General features: G+C 40.5%; 1 protein-coding gene across 1 annotated transcript; it reads left to right on the top strand.

Moving 5' to 3' along the window:
• The first annotated feature begins 3,551 nt into the window (after window positions 1-3,551).
• Window positions 3,552-16,872, top strand: LOC125712699 (polypeptide N-acetylgalactosaminyltransferase 6-like). The gene is made up of 11 exons (XM_048983052.1): window positions 3,552-4,058; window positions 6,100-6,595; window positions 6,969-7,141; window positions 9,999-10,148; window positions 10,585-10,819; window positions 12,803-12,920; window positions 13,400-13,600; window positions 14,562-14,693; window positions 14,815-14,916; window positions 15,182-15,340; window positions 15,604-16,872. The coding sequence occupies exons 2-11, from the start codon at window positions 6,120-6,122 to the stop codon at window positions 15,715-15,717; spliced, it is 1,860 nt and encodes a 619-aa protein (XP_048839009.1). The 5' UTR covers window positions 3,552-4,058; window positions 6,100-6,119; the 3' UTR covers window positions 15,718-16,872.
• The last annotated feature ends 247 nt before the right edge of the window (window positions 16,873-17,119 follow it).

Genomic DNA, 17,119 nt, shown 5'->3' with positions numbered 1-17,119 from the left:
TTATGGGTCATAACTTTCTACAGTTGGCACAACACGACGATCCTCCTTTGGTGTGGTCTGTCTTGGGTGACCGGAAACCTGTGTGTGGAACCAACCCCTCACGTGCCCATTGGTTCTAACATTGGGCAATTGTGACATCTGCATGCCCCACATGCCGGGCAATTGCATGATAGGACCACCTGCCCTCATGCAAACCCACAATGGGACCCCTATCAAACTCCGTCAAGTTCTGGTAATGCTGTCTAATGCGTCTATGAGGCATCCATCCTCTGTGTCTGGTGACTAGACGTGCCGGCGCCCAGCAAATCAAATCATTAACTTTTTTTGTCACTGAGTGTAGTTCAAATGAATGGTTGACTCAGATCAATTAGTGCCAGACATGTCCCCCCCCCCCCCCCCATGCCCCCTATTTCCGATGCCCCTACCTCGGGCTGATTTATATTTCACGCAGACAGGGCAGTGGCACATCCTCACAGCAATTCTGATGTAAATTTTGTCATAGGGACCAGCCTTGGATCCCACATGGGGGGGCACGATCAGAAATTGAATCACTGCAGAGGCTCCACTTTCTGATGCAAGTGAAGCTCCATTGTACATCGGCCAGGGAAGAAGTATCAGGAAGTCAGAAAGTAGATCGTACCAAAGACTGCATATACAGTGATCCCTCGTCTGTTGCAGAAGTTACATTCCAGACCCATCTGCGATAGGTGAAAATCCGCAATATAGAAAGACCGTATAAATCAGAGTTTATAGTTTAAGCCTTAAAATACCCCTCCCACATGCTTTAAACACCTGTAAACTTAGTAAAACACACATATGATATTTGGATGTCAGGCTAAGGATATGAGTAATAATAATAATATGTACTGTGTGTGTGTATATATATACACACACGCACACACATAACAGAGAACTGTGATGCGTCGGGGTAAAATCTGTGATATCTGTACACAGCTTATCTACACTCTATGATCAGAATGATGAGAAATGTGACTGGTGGGTTTTGAAGAATAGTTGAGTCAGAAGGTCCGGAAATGTATATGATTACTATGATGATTATATAGACCCCCAGAAGGCTACAAACTAAAATAAAATACATTTGTACTGCAGTGTGCAGTGCTATTTATCTGTGTGTTTTCGCGTTACTTATCGTTTAGATTTTTTTATTTATTTTCAATATTTATTATTTTAAATTGAGTTTAGTTTTATTTTTTGGTATGGCTCCATTAGTTTTTGTTTTAAAGATGTAAATCTATTTAGTTGTTACATATTTTACTTTAGACTTTTACTCATGTTGTTTCTAGGCATAGAAAAAACCTTGTAGGACTTTGCTCAATACTACAAAATGCCGCAGTGTGGTTCCAGTGCGTTACACGAAAGGCCCAAACACAAACATAATCAATACATTAGTTAATTAGTATTTAAAAATGGTAAGAAGTTATTTTGTTTTATTTCAGTTTGTAGAAATGTTTTTGTTGTGTTTTGCACCAAGTCCACTCTTGTGTATGAACCCTAGTCATTGACAGGGGTTTAAAAGTACTGGCCTGCAAAATCTTTATAATTCATAAAAAAATTTGCCCATAAATTGATCCTTCTCAGAATAATAAAAGTCATTCTGCTAATCTGTGCCAGCAAGCTCAGCAAGTTTCACTACTATTTTCTAAATAAAAAGAAAATGTGTGACTCATGGGGGCGGCATGATGGTGCAGTGGTTAGCACTGTTGTCTCACATCTCTGGGACCCGGGTTCGAGTCTCCGCCTGGGTCACGTGTGTGGAGTTTGCATGTTCTCCCCATGTCGCCCCCAGTCTGATGGTTTGGCAGAAGCCAGGAAAACATACCTGCCTTATTGCATTGTGCCAACTGTAAAGTTTGAAGTAGTAGGGATTATGGTGTGGGGTTGTTTCTCAGGGGTTGGACTTGGCCCCTTAGATCCAGTGAAGGGAACTCTTAATGCTTCAGCATGCCAAGACATTTTGGACAATTCTATGCTTCCAACTTTGTGGGAACGCTTTGGGGAAGGAAGGACCTTTTCTGTTCCAGCATGATGTGGCCCCATACTATACTGGGCCCCACAAAGCAAAGCCCATAAAGACAAGGTTGGGTGAGTTTGGTGTGGAAGAACATGACTTGGATGCACAGAGCCCTGTCCTCAACCCCATCAAAGACCTTGGAACTGGTGAACTGGAACAGAGATTGCAAGCCAGGCCTTCATAGCCAGGATCAGTGTCTGGCCTCACAGACACCCTCCAAATTCATGTGGAAAGCCTTCCCAGAAGAGTGGCAGCTGTTATACCTGCAAAGAGGGGACCCACTCCATATTGTTGCCCATGGATTTAGAATTTTTAGTGTCATAAAAGTTCCTGTCCATGTAATGGCTATATAGTGTATATTCAAACCTGTTTTGACTGAATTTAAAAGGGTATGTTGCTTTTTGCAAGATCAGTATATTTGAATGCATAAATATGCCTACTTTTTCTTTTAAAAACATGTATTTTTTACTTTAACTTAGGTAGTATTTTACTCTATGATGGGCCGGCCCCCCATCCTGGGTAGTTCCCCACTTCGTGCCTGTAGCTTCCGAGATCCCCTGCAATCCAGAAGGATAAGCGAGTTGTAAAATGGATGGATGATTGGATAGTATTTTACCTGATGACTTTTACCCGATTAACATTTTGGTGTGGTATCTCTGTACCTGTACTTTTACTTAAGTATGAAAATGATGCAGGCCTACTTTGCCCACAACTAATGTTATACAACACAACCACCTGCAGCTGTGTTGATCCCAGAGCAAATCTGATGGCTGGGGGGTAAAAAGAGAAGATCAGTTGTGCTTTACAATTGTTATAATGAATAATCAAGTAAAGAGTAATTTCAATAGAAAACAAACCAAGTTATATTCAATCTATAATTAATTTGCTTTTTTCTGGAATTTTATGTTTTATTTAGGCTACCAGAAATATACCGTTTATATTAGGAAACAAGGATATGGGTTAATGATTTTTTTTCTATAATTAACTCTTTAAAAAACCATTAACTCTTAAACACTGGCGATTAGCGATGAAATCAAAGCTGTGTGTGGTTACACAGGCTGTTCGGGAATTTTCTCTCACCCCAGAAACCATTTCTGTGGGTATTTGCTCACTGGCACAATGTCGCAAACACATCGCTACCAAATATCGGTTCGACATTTCCCCGATTAGGCTATATATTCCACAACGCATTATATATATAATTGCACTAATCATATTAACTATATATAGAGGGTAGATTTGTAATGTTAACCACACAAACAATGTAACTGATTAAAGGTTTTTTATTTTAAATATTGACAACATCAAACAGTAACAACAGACCTGAAAGTGATGCTGAATAAAGCAAAATTATTGAAATATGCGCTTACTGAAACAAACATTAGCTTATATAATTATTGAAATATTGTTAATGAATGGAACGTGATCATTTAAAGACATTCCGATCTTAAATCAACTTCGCGGCGACATACGTACGCTGTCTGGGACGTCAAATAAATCTCTGTTACTATAAGGCGACACCAGGCAGGGTTAACTTTCGTATTCATAACTGATAAATTGATCAAATAGTTACACTACGTTGCATATTATGCTGAGCTTTAATTAAGCCAATCGTGTTGCCGCCACACATTGCGAATGTATAGCAGTTATAGCAATGCTTTACAACAAAACGATGACGTCAACGTTATGTCTTCTTGAAGTGAAAAACCAAGAGACATTCGGCTTTAGTTTTCCGGAGAGAACTAGCTGCTGATGACGGGTTATCTAGTCGGTTACGGCATCTGGGAGATCATAGAGTTAATAATCGCAACGAGTTGCACCTGTTGTGCTTAAAGGGGAGCTAGGAGGCCACCGTTCTTCACAACGTGTCTTTATTTCACAGCCCTAGTTTGCACACTTGAAGAAACTGGAAATCTGGCTCTGCTTGCCTTTTCGCAATATAAAATTTCTTAAGGAGAGAATAGGACCGCTTTCCCGTGAGTATTATCGGTTGCAAACAGCGGCTGCTCCGTCACCATTGTTAAAGGTAAGCTTTTGACAGCCGGGATAACTTTTCCTTACAGTTCCGACATCGTGACATCTAAAAGTTACTACGCTTCCGTGTCAGTACTTTACCTTACATTAATTTGAATGAATCGATTTTTCACCTGTGTGTCGCTGTAGGTATAAACTATAAAAGCTCAAAAATGAAAAATAATCTTTCTAGTGATTGCACTAATCATATTAACTGTGGTATTTTACTTGGTGTGTTGGATTGTGCTACACGTAGTTATTCGATTTGTTATCGATGATAAGCAAATAATCTACAAAAGGATAATTGTCATATTTTGGAGAAATTATATAAGGGTCTAGATCAGATTGATCAAGGTTTTATGAAGATAATCGTTTGAATGTCAGAGTCAGTGGAGATGCTGTGAATGCTACAGTGTATAGCCTATACTTCCTCTTATTTATTCAAATTTGTTTCCTGTTTTTTGTCGGAAATGGTTGACAGTTTTGGTGAGAAGACTAGACAGTCGTGTTATTAAATACCCATAGCTTCAAGGCTTTTAATCAATTATTAATCTTGTATTACAAGTTGTGTAAGTTAAATGTAATTTGACAGCAAAGGAGTGCTGTTTAATCTGAAGCGCAACTGTAATTTGTTTAAATTGACATTTCAGTAAAAGTAATTTCAGTATTACTGTCGTGTATGCGAGAAATGACAAACCTGTGGGAAAATGTCTGTAGATCTTTACATGTGTTGAGAGATTTTATTTAAGTTAAAAAGAGTTTTAGATGTTTGTGAAGCCTGCCCTTAATAATAGCACTGTAACCACTGTGGATATTTTACAATAATCCATAGAAAAGTAAAAATGCATTTGTCAGGTTTTGACACCACAATGGCAGAAGAATGGGAATATTTGCATAAATGAAAAGCAAAACCTGTTCTGTCACACACAGCCATGATGACGCTCGCACTCACCGTAAATATTTGTATGGAGTTGGCACACGGGTATTGAGCGGGTGGGGTGTTGCACATATATTTGTATATCACAAAGTAAATATACAAATACACTTAAAGTTTACTTCCATAACGAAATGACTGTGACATCCACAGGCTGATGTGGTGTCTTCTTCATAAGTACAGGGGTGGGGTTGACAGAAAACTGCACGATGCTGGAACAGGCGTTTGGGAGTGATCGTCGAAGCTGCCATGTTTGTACTCCTTTCTCCTCCCATGTGACGTTCTCCATTGGAATAACGCTTATCTCAGGGCTGATGCAAAGGTGGAAGAACGACATTGCTGTGTTTGTTTTGGCAATGCTCCATAATACAATCTAACGTAAATCCCACGTGGGGGGGCACGCTGCTCCATGCCGTCTTGAGTCTGTACAAGGTACACTAGTTTTGATCAGTGTATGGGTGCATGAATATGGCTCGATTGGTGTATCTCGGTAACTTTCTGATATGGGCTCTAATATGATTTATGATTCAAAGCTGCTATCCATAAACTGCTTTCACATTTTGAGGTCAGGACATGAGCTGATTTTTTTTTTAAGTAAATTTGTTATTGGTAGGACAACTTTTATATATGTGACTTGTTCTTATACGCGCACTGGAGCAAAGCCCTGCTTTAGCTTAATTCATTTTGTATAATTGCTGTACACCCTGGTTACAAAGGTTCCATGTCCCACTCTTGCCAGTGTGGAGAAGCAATTAAAAAGGCCGGTAGGATGTGGGGTTACATCTCTAGGTGTGTGGAGTTTAAATCAAGGGAGGTGGAATACCAAGGAATGGTATTGTGTCTAACCATCAGTTTTTGGCATGATCCTTTTCTGTTGTGAATTGATTGAAAAGCCATAGACAACAGAATGTACAGGTTTTGATTTATAGCCAGTAATTTTGATTATAAATATTTGCAGCATGTATTTCTCATTGAACTCCCTGAAAGACTGAAGAGTGTAAATTTGGGTGTAGATGCTGAAAAATATATCAAGACTGTAAACGACTGACTGTGGAAAAATATGTGCTTTTGAGTTTTCGGCGCATTAATGAGCTCCGCCCCCTTGCCTTTGCCCCTCCAGCTTCCTGCACTTCGTGGGCTATGCGTCTGCTTCTTCGCCGCCGCATCACCCCCCTGAAGCTGGTGTTAATTGGAAGCACGGCCTTCCTGGTAGCTTTGGTAGTGCTGCAGCGTGATATTGGTTTAAGGAACCAGCCGGACCCCTGGTTCCAGGACCTGGTGGAACGCAAAGAGCGAGTGATGGGTTTAGTTAGGGGAGCTGTTCAGATGTTCCAAATCGGGGCTCCACAGCCTCTGCCACCAGAGCTCCAGCCTACAGCCGATGTGCACTGCCCTCCTGGTTTTTACAGCCAGTCAGAGCTTAGGCCTCACCTTGAGAGGCCCCCCCAGGATTCACAAGCCATGGGGGCGGACGGTAAGGCATTCTCTGAAACCAAGCTGTCGGCTGCTGAACAAAAAGAGAAAGAAGAAGGCATGACCAGGCACTGCTTTAACCAGTTTGCCAGTGACCGCATTTCGCTCCACCGAAGCCTTGGTGAAGACACACGTCCCCCAGAGTAAGAACAAGAGTGTTACCATAATCATGTACTGCCTTCTCAGACCAGAATAGTGATGTTTTCTTAAACTACTCAATAACATCAAGACTCATAAGTCTGCAGGTGAGCTGTCTAGAGAAAAGTTTGGATATTTGTTCTGTTTTATTTAATCCTAAATCACTTGAACTCTATCCAAACACCTGTAAATCTATGTAATTAATCCTTTTTGGATTAGTTGCTTTTGTCACACTTACAATAATCTCTTTTTTATTTGTACCCATTTTAAATATCACCTTAGGTATAACAGCAGGGCCTTTATTTTGAAATTGTACCCTTAGATTCTTAACTGTAAGTCTTTGCCCTAACGCTGACCAACGTGCTCTTTTCCCATCAGGTGCGTGGAACGAAAGTTCCGCCATTGCCCCCCACTCCCTACCACGAGCGTGATCATAGTCTTCCACAACGAAGCCTGGTCCACACTATTGCGTACTGTGTACAGTGTGCTTCATACTTCTCCGGCTGCCTTGCTCACCGAGATCATACTGGTTGACGACGCGAGCACAGCAGGTAGTATGCTTGAGCTTTGGTTCTTAATTTCTTTATTAAAGTCATTCGATTCCAGCGTATCCTGTACAGGGCCGTGGTGAGCCTGGAGCCACAAAGCAAGAGGCGAGGGATCGCCCTGGAAAGGATGCCAGTCTGTCACAGGATGTATACACACGCTACTCACAAAAAGTTAGGGATATTCGGCTTTCGGGTGAAGTTTCAGGATGAACCTAAAATGCACTATAACCTTTACAGGTGAACATAATGTAACCTTCCCTAAGCTTTTGAATGCACGTGTCCAGCTGTTCAGTGTTTCAGTACTCTTTACACAACTTGCTGTTCTCTAATAAGGAGCTTCACGGCAGAATTCGCAACAGGTGTTTGATCCATGAATCAACCATTAAATTTCCTGGTCCAGTCAGAATTGGTATTTAAACAGTCTTCCTCATCATGCTGTTCACATTTTGACATCATGAGACCAAGATGACACCTAACAATTGAGCAACAGTACGGCACCATTGCGAGGCTTCAAACCGGATGTCCTCAGACGGAACTGAGCTTAGAGTGTCACAGACTATCATCAGAAGGTTCCATCAGAGATACAGAGAGACTTGAAAAGTTATAGAAAGGCATAGAAGTGGACGTCCTTTGGTCACATCCAACACTGATAACCGCTTTATTGTGAACAGTGCCCTGCAGAACTGGATGATGAATGCCACTCAACTCCAGGCACGTTTAAGGGAGGTCGGAACTGTTTACATTAGCGTGGTCTGCGTGCTAGACGACCTGCGGGAGTACCTCACCACACCACCAGGGACAGGCGTCATCGTCTTGCATGGGCCAGGGAGCGTTTCAGCTGGACGAGGGACCAGTGAGCCTCAGTGTTGTTCTCTGATGAAAGCCGATTCACTTTGGGCAGAAATGATGGCCACCAATGATGTTGGAGACGTCAAGGAGAGAACTATGCCATCAGCCACTGTTGCCACCAGATGCGCCGTTGGTGGTGGTGGTGTTACAGTGTGGGCAGGTGTGTCTAGTGAATACTGAACTGCCCTATACTTTGTAAATGGTACAGTGACAAGCCCATACTACCTGAATAACATCATTAGTCCAGTCATTGTGCCCCTGCATGAACAACATAGTCCTAATTGCATCTTCATGGACGATAATGCTCCAGTTCATCGAGGTCGCATCATTAGGGAACGGCTGCCGGAGACTTGGGTACCTCGAATGGAGTGGCCTGCACTTTCTCCAGACCTGAATCCCATAGAAACCCTATGGGATCAGCTGAGTTGCCATGTAGAGGCTCGTAACTCTGTACCCCAGAACCTCAATGACCTGAGGGCCACCCTTCAAGAGGAGTGGGATGCCATGCCTCAGCAGACAATAAGTCGACTTGTGAACAGCATGAGACGTCGTCATCAAGCTGTAATCACATGACACGTTATTGAGACATTTTTGGTTGTGGTATACTCACCACTGTTGTCCGCTTTTCTTTTAATAAATCGTTAGAGATGAGGAAATCACCATTGCATGCTTCTACTTGAATGCCCCACTTTCATGATATATCACTGTAGTGTGAACTTTTTACCTTTTCCATAAATTTCACCCGAAAGCCAAATATCCCTGACTTTTTGTGAGTAGTGTATTTTCTTTCATTCTATGGCTAGTTTGCTTGACAGTCTATTTTTGGACTGGAGAACCCACACAACACAGACAAACTCTGCGCATATGGGCACTTTAAATTCTGACCATACCATCTGAATGTTGCAGCAGAAATTGAGATGCAGTTGAACAAGCTACATTTTTCCAATCTTCCATTGTCCAATATTCCCAACAGATCAGCAGTTTCTGGAAAAACTCATACCAACCGATCTAAAACGACCCACCATGTCACATTCAAAGTAATTTAAATCACCTTTCTTCCCCATTCTGGTGTGTGATGTGAACATTAATTGAAGCTCCAGGCCTGTATTGGCATGATCTTATACATTGTTTTGCTGATATAGGATTGGCTTCAATGAGCAGTTGATCTTTAGTAGGTATATGTAATAAAGTGACCAGTGAGTGTATATTGATCATGTCACGCTGTGGAGAAATTTACCATTTTGACATAATTATAACTTCAATGATCGTATTCTTCACTCATGATCAGGCAAAGTTTAATTTTTCCTAAATAAACCCCACTATGTCAAAAAAACTGAAGTTTTAAATCGGACGCCTAGTAGTGTTTCTTTCCCTTTTAAATCAGTAAATGCACATCAACAGCCATGCATGATAATTCCTTAGTTTAATGAACCCCAAGCACGCAAGATTATATGCTTATCGGTTTTCTATTGTACAGGACTTTTTCCCCCTTTTCCCTACATATTGTAGGTATTTTCTCTACTCCTATTTAGGCATTACAGTGCTTCCTATTTCGAACAGTATAAACTTAAACTGGTAAGCTGTGTATCAGAGTAACTTATGTGCACATGTGACCTAAAAGTAGGAAGTTGGAAAATACATATTGATACAATCAAGGTACCTCAATAGAACAAAATGTCAGTAGATGACCTTAATCAGGAGGAACCAAATACCAGTCATTTTATCAGGTGTTCCTAGAAAATAGTGTTTCTGAATCTTTCCAGCAAATGCTATTTTTGCACCCCAGGTACATAATACTGCACACACCCAGTGTTTACATACATCGCACTGCTGAAAACTGGTCCCATGCAACTTTTTCTGACATATCAGATGTTGCTTCTTGGTTACTCTCTTTTAGGGGCCCTATTATGAGAGCACTTATGATCTTATTGATCAGTATTCAATCTTTACTGTGTTTCTGTATTTGGCTGCTAGTCTTGAAGAACCATTCTTTTGACACTCCAATCTTCAGAACACCTGAAGAATTACCTGGAGGAATATGTGCGTCCCCTAAAGATAGTCCGCGTGGTACGCCAGCTGGAGAGAAAAGGTCTGATCACAGCCAGACTTCTGGGTGCCAAGGAAGCCAGAGGAGAGGTGCTCACCTTCCTGGATGCCCATTGTGAGTCTCTCAGAATGCAGCAATATAGTTGCGCAATGTTGCTTCTTCTAAATAGGGGGACCAGAAGTGTGTGGGATGATTTGTGAGGTTTAATTGTAAACAAAGAGGTCTGCCTAACAGGTATGAGAGGCTTACATTCAGATAATTGTCTTTCTTGTTTGTGAAATTCTGTTGGTGGCTTCTGACGAAACAAGATAATGTTTTTTTTTTTTTTTTTTAATGTTCTTTCATAAAACGTGTGTGTGTGTGTTAGCATTGCCCAAAAAGTGCTAATTTCAGGTTTATTCAAGAAATGCATTTCATAATTTTAGTTGTATTTATTTTTCCCCATCAGACCATGAAAATCTTAGAGTACTGCTCTCCTGTTTGCCTGTCGTATAACCTATAGCTCTAATACAGAAAAGCTGTAGCCAACACTCTGGGTTCCCCTGCCCAGGTGAGTGCTTCCATGGCTGGCTGGAGCCCCTGCTGGCTCGCATTGTGGAGGAGCCCACTGCCGTGGTGAGCCCCGAGATCACCTCCATTGACCTCAACACCTTCCAGTTTAACAAGCCTGTGGCCACAGCCCGCGCGCACAACCGTGGAAACTTCGACTGGAGCCTGACCTTTGGCTGGGAGGGCATCCCTGAGCATGAGCAACAGCGACGCAAAGATGAGACGCACCCTGTCAAGTGAGCAACGGATACGCCATAGCTGCAGTGTCCAGATACAATTACCTTTTGAATAGCAATTGTGTATAAACTCTTGTCATACCCACAGTGATAGTACACCATCCAAATAAAAGATCAGTTGGTAACCTTGAAGTATGTACATATATATATATATCCATCCATCCATCCATTTTCCAAACCGCTTAGCCTACTGGGTCGCGGGGGGTCCAGAGCCTATCCCGGAAGCAATGGGCACGAGGCAGGGAACAACCCAGGATGGGGGGCCAGCCCATCGCAGGGCACACTCACACACCATTCACTCACACATGCACTCCTATGGGCAATTTAGCAAGTCCAATTTTGGACTATATTTTGGATTATTACATATCAATTTAAATTGCTGAAATTCAGGAATATGGTGTTTTGGTATACTTATACTGTATCTTTGGGTCACTCTGAGGTGAAATTTGAAGTTTGGTGTATTTTGTGTTTGTTGCACCCATATCACTCTAATTCAGTGGAATAAAAAAAGCTACATTTCTCTATTTGTTAGTACTTTTGGCATAAGACTTTGCTGCAGCATAAGAGGGATACCCATCGGGGACAAATATGGTCACCCCACCAAGGCTGGGGAACCCAACAAGACTCATAAACACACATTCAGAGAAAAGCATAAGTGCTATGCAGAACTTTTAAACAGACAAAGTAGCAACTTCTTAAATAGATAAAGAACACAAATAATCTAATATCAGAATATCTGGCTGAATGTACCACTCGGGGCTGATGGAGATCAATTACAAGCAATCTGTAAAATTAACCTGATATCGTTAAAAGAAATATTTATGTTGTCACTTCAGGATTTTGTAAAAAAGATGGGGTGTTAGACACCCCAGCCTGCAGGAAGTGCTGATCAGCAGTAAGCCTTGGTTGCTTTTTTTCACTATCTATGTAGTATAATATGGCCAAAAAAGAGACAAAACGCAAAAAGAAATTAAATTTGGATTTGACTGGTAGCATTATTATTTTGTTATCTATAGACGCCGAGATATTGTTACCGTGAATCCTTTTGAACACGATAATCAGACAGTGAAAATCTGATATCATGACAGCTCTAGTTTAGATCTGGCTGATCTGTCCAAGACAATATTCTAGCTTCCTGTTTCTTCAGTAAATATAGGTCTTACATATTGTAGAAGTATGCTAAAGATTGTTGTCCTGCTGCATGATGAAATTTGCTCCAATCAAACACTGATCACAAGGGGTAGCATGACACAAAATACAATGGTAACCTTTCTTCTTCATTATTCCATGCATTCCGGACCTTCCACTTCTTTTTCCTGGTTATATCCAGTTTTCCCTCTTCTCTAAAGACAGTAGTGGACACCTTGCTATGAAGCCTACAGTTTCTTGGCATTTTGATACATGGAATAACTTTCATTTTGCAGATGGACAATACACTGCTGTGTTTCTTGAGAGAGCTATATTGTTTTGCCCATTTTTGAACCCAGAATTGAACTTTAGTATCATTCAACCCATAGGAAGACAATATGCTTGCTTTATTGAACAGAACAATAGGTTTCAGCTGTGCTAACACATTAGAAAAGTTTTGAGTTGGCATTTAAACATGAGCTAAAATGTGAAAAAAATCTGTATGTGAATAATGTAAATCAATTATTTCAAGCCACTTGCAACATTAATAAGGTCTTAACTATATTTTGAAATCAATTTAATGGTCGCTTAGTTAAATATATGAATTCTTAAAAGAAAAAAAATCTTAGTGATTCCAAATATGAACATTAGCGTAAAGGTGTGTGCAATGAAATAAGATTATAAAACTTGTTTAAATGTCTTGAATAGTCATTAAATATTTATCGTTTGTTATTCAGTTGGTAATCAACTTACGTATGTAAATTTCAAAATTACTTTTATTTAACATGATACTACTAAAACAAATCATGAGGAACATGACAGCACAGTTTAATTTTGATGAACTTTTCTTTCCAGGACTCCAACCTTTGCTGGTGGTCTCTTTTCGGTCTCGAAGTCCTACTTTGAAAAAATCGGAACCTACGATGACAAAATGGAAATATGGGGGGGTGAGAATGTGGAGATGTCTTTCAGGGTAGGTAGTGTTCTCTGTTGCATCTGCTTTTTCAAAACAATTTGTTTGTTACTTGACCATGTAAAGGCAGGCTTCCTTACTGAAAATGTTCGTACATTAATTCCTTAAGAAGGAGATCCAACAAAAAATTCACTAAGCTTTTTTGTTTTGTGCATATGACCAGATAACGTACTACGATGCACTTGCATATAAAGCTCTGTTTTCCTTTACCGTCTTTTACCATTATATATCTAAATTGTGATATTTTCATCACGACAGGGTCTTATGCTCATTTCTGGATTCTAGTGCTAAGATTCTCAAGAAAACCACAAGTACTTCTCATTATATATTTGAAAATTCCTGATACAGTAAACAATATTAGTTTCATAATTACCAGTAAAAGCCTTTTGTCACAGACCATTATATGCACTTTTTCATAAATGTAGTGGCATGTGTCCTGGAGAGACTTATTACCTGTGTATGTGTGACCATGTGAGCAGGTTTGGCAGTGTGGTGGCCAACTGGAGATCATCCCGTGTTCGGTAGTGGGCCATGTGTTCCGCACCAAGAGCCCCCACACTTTCCCCAAAGGCACAGAGGTAATCACACGCAACCAGGTACGCCTGGCCGAAGTCTGGATGGACGACTACAAGAAGGTGTTTTATCGCCGTAACCAGAATGCTGCAACCATGGCCAAAGAGGTAACAGTCCTAAGTAACACTGGCTTTTCAGAATCAGAATTATTAGCCAAGTATGTCGACTCACACTGTTGTCTCTTAATAATGTCAATATACAGACAAAAAAGAATATAAAAGCTATATCCCGATTATATAAAAGACAAGTAATATACACAAAGTACAAAGAACAATAATGAGCATCACATAAGGAAATTTGATTGTCGTGTATGATCAATGTATTTGTAGATGTGAGGCAGGGTATAAAACTACAATGTATTGTGCAGTTTTACCTCTTGATCCCATGAATTTCCTCTCTTGGGTAGGATTTCTACCAAAGCCCAAAAAACAATATCCACAAGAAAACATTTTTCATTAGAGAAATCATGGTTGATCATTATAAACAGATAAAACTGTCTCAGTCCCCCAGCGGTGTTGCAATAGAATAAGCAGTTAACCAGTGACTGTATATGTAATTCACATACATACCAATCCACAACCGAAAGGTATTTAACAAACAGAACTATTAACTTTCGCTTTGAAGATCATTACACTATAGTTCATTAACTATACAAAAACTAAGCTGCGCTTGTGCTGTAACATATCCCACCAGATTCAGTGGTGGTTGCTGACTGCAATTTTTAGTGAAGCAAACTTTAGACTGCCCCTTCTTAGAGTATACCAATTCTTCGTCCACAAACCAACAAGAAATACTGGCAAACAAGTGAATTTAACTTGCTTGATATTCTAAATGGTTAAAAGTGTTAATCATCTTCCTGTCAGAGCACGCGTAATTGAAGAGACTAAGTGAGGCATTCTTCACTGGGATGTTTTGTGTAATATGAATGTTACACCTTTATTTGGTGAAGCACAGCTTCACCTGTTGTCGTCATCGGTTCCTCTTAATAAGTAGATTTGGTTGTTGCGGTGTTCTGCCTTTTTTCTACTTTTACCATCAAACTTATCTAATTATCTAAAACCACCACAGCACAATTATGGAGACATTTCTGATCGCTTGAAGCTGAGAGAAAGTCTACATTGCAAAAACTTCACCTGGTACCTGGAGAACATCTACCCAGAGATTTTTATCCCGGACTTGTCCCCAGTCCAATTTGGAGCGGTAAGAAGCTTAGTCTCTTGCAGAATTTTATGGTAGCACCTGGGTGTAAAGCATGGAGAATATAACTATAGCAGCTAAAATCTGTTGCTACTATGTTCATCCAACAAAATTGTGTACACAGATCAAGAACTCAGGCTCACAGAGTTGTCTCGACGTCGGGGAAAATAACAATGGAGGAAAGCCCCTGATCATGTACACTTGCCACAACATGGGTGGAAACCAGGTACTCTTTGCTACAGTAGCCTTATATGTGGATAATGGCAAATCCAGTTGTTTAGTACTTCGATTTTGCGGATGTGAGTGGCTTCAAAGTAATGATGCAAAATGGCTTCAGTCTGACACACACCAGGTGACACAATGGGCAGAAAACAGTTTAATTTTGAAAGATGGTAGACCTGAATTCCTGTATGATAACCAGCTGTGTGAATGAATGCAATTTGTTGTTTTTGTTTGTGAAGTTCTTCACCGCTCTCACGGTTCCTTTCCAGTACTTTGAGTATACATCCCACCAGGAACTGCGGCACAACATTGGGAAGCAGCTGTGTCTGGAGGCTTCTGCCGAGTCCATGCCTGTTAAGATCGAGCTCTGTGCTCTTAAGGGCCGGGGCACTTCTGTCATCCCCAGCCAGATGTGGGAGTTCACAGAGGTAAGCAGCTCTCGGCATCTAACAGCTATAAGTTAAGTGACCTTTCTTGTGCTGGATTAGAATGAAATCAACATCCATATGGCCTGCTGAGAAATAACTTAAACAGCACTGCCCTAGGTGATGGCTTCCTACCCGTCAGCTGGTTCAACAATAATGAAATATGGTGCACATTTGTGGTTTACAGCATCAGCTTGTTAAGTTGAATCCAAAGACTAATTGCATAATGTAATATGGTGCCTGGTGTTTGTCATGACCATTTCCAGGACAACCTTTTGCTGAACCCATCTTCTAGAAAGTGCCTGGCCTTAAAGGAGAAACAGATTGTAATGAGCCACTGTAACCCAGCTGACTTCAACCAGCACTGGGGATTCAGCTGATGACGGACAGAAAACGTCTAAGGGAGAAGTGCCCCAAAATTCCCCCTCCCTTAGGACTCTTTGCAGAAGGGACACACACCCCCTGCCATTTCTGCCTGATGTAGACAGTTGGAAAGCACTGGACTCCAAGGAAGAACCAACGGCTGTGTTGAGTAGGAACACAGTAGATTGTATATTGTGGGAAAAGTGAGTTGGGTGATTTTTTTTTTTAATTTATGAATCTTGTCTGGAGAAGGTGGAGACCTTTTCAGTTATCATTATTGGAAGGCAGCTTAAGCTCCACCTTTCAAATGACCGCATTTACTTTATGTTTTTGTGTGAGCTTCAGAATCATTGGCAAAATCTGATGCATCTCTGCTATGATCTCTTATTCAGAAAACTAATGATTGTAAGTGCCTTTATCTGAAAGTGTTTCAAATTATTAGTCATGATTCAGGGTTTCGAATTTCTGTACTGTGAGGGTGGAAGGCAGGGTCAGTTTGTGCTGTTCTCCCAAATTAAATGGTGAATGAAAATATGAAGGGAATAATTATATGGTCAAAATGCATCTTTGCACGTGGTTGTGTTTTAAGGTGACTATTTCCATGAAGGAATTATTTAAAAATCTGGGATGTGCTTGCCTTGGAGTGATGTAACATTTTTGTAATGCCACGTATTTGAGATTTAATGCTGCAATGTTTGACTAACTGAATCGCCAATGACAATGGATCTGTTCTAAAAATATTATTATGAATGTCTAGATATTTTATTATATTTCTGTGAATGATATACATGCAAAGGGCAGAGCATGGCCTATGTTGCAAACTGCTGCTGCAATATAATTTTCCTTTAATTTCATTATTCTATTTATCCACCCCCCATGAATCATTCTCCTTTTTGGATTTTAAACTTTTGTATGCGTCCAGGTCACCACTATTTAGTATTGACTAAATACTGCAAGTGTGTTTTTTTTTTGTGTATGTGGGGGAGGCGGATTTGTGTCCCTTCATGTCACGTCACTTTGCTGACATCTTGGATAATATGGTCATGTGTTAATTAAGCAATCTTCAGTATGACAATGAGAAAGTTTTTAAATATGCTTTCATTTGAATTTCAATTGCTCTGCTCATTAATTTGGGTGTAAAAATATAAATTTAAGTAATTCTGAAAAAGTAAGTATGTCGTGTTCAAATTATGACTGTCTGTTGTCAGTGTCGGGCTGTGAGTTTTTCCGGGGGAGAAATGCTGCATTTTCTTAAGGTTGTTACCTCCCCATCTTGTGTCTGGTCCATGCATGGTTTACCTCCCACAGTCTAATGGCGTGTTGTTCATTTGCATTGGTGTCCTTAATTACTCGCAAAGTACATACCCACAGATACAGGGGGACTACTTGTTTCATATGTTCCAAGACCTACCGTTGATG

This window comes from Brienomyrus brachyistius, chromosome 18 (assembly GCF_023856365.1).
Source record: "Brienomyrus brachyistius isolate T26 chromosome 18, BBRACH_0.4, whole genome shotgun sequence".
In the NCBI taxonomy this organism is placed as follows: Eukaryota; Metazoa; Chordata; class Actinopteri; order Osteoglossiformes; family Mormyridae; genus Brienomyrus; species Brienomyrus brachyistius.
This window is presented reverse-complemented; position numbering and strand designations above follow the sequence as displayed.

Bases quoted from the DNA above. Each gene is read 5' to 3' on its own strand.
- LOC125712699 (XM_048983052.1), top strand. From the start codon at position 6,120: ATGCGTCTGCTTCTTCGCCGCCGCATCACCCCCCTGAAGCTGGTGTTA. The intron at 10,820-12,802 runs GTGAGCAACGGA...TTTTCTTTCCAG, and splicing joins GATGAGACGCACCCTGTCAA to GACTCCAACCTTTGCTGGTG. The intron at 13,601-14,561 runs GTAACAGTCCTA...AAACCACCACAG, and splicing joins CTGCAACCATGGCCAAAGAG to CACAATTATGGAGACATTTC.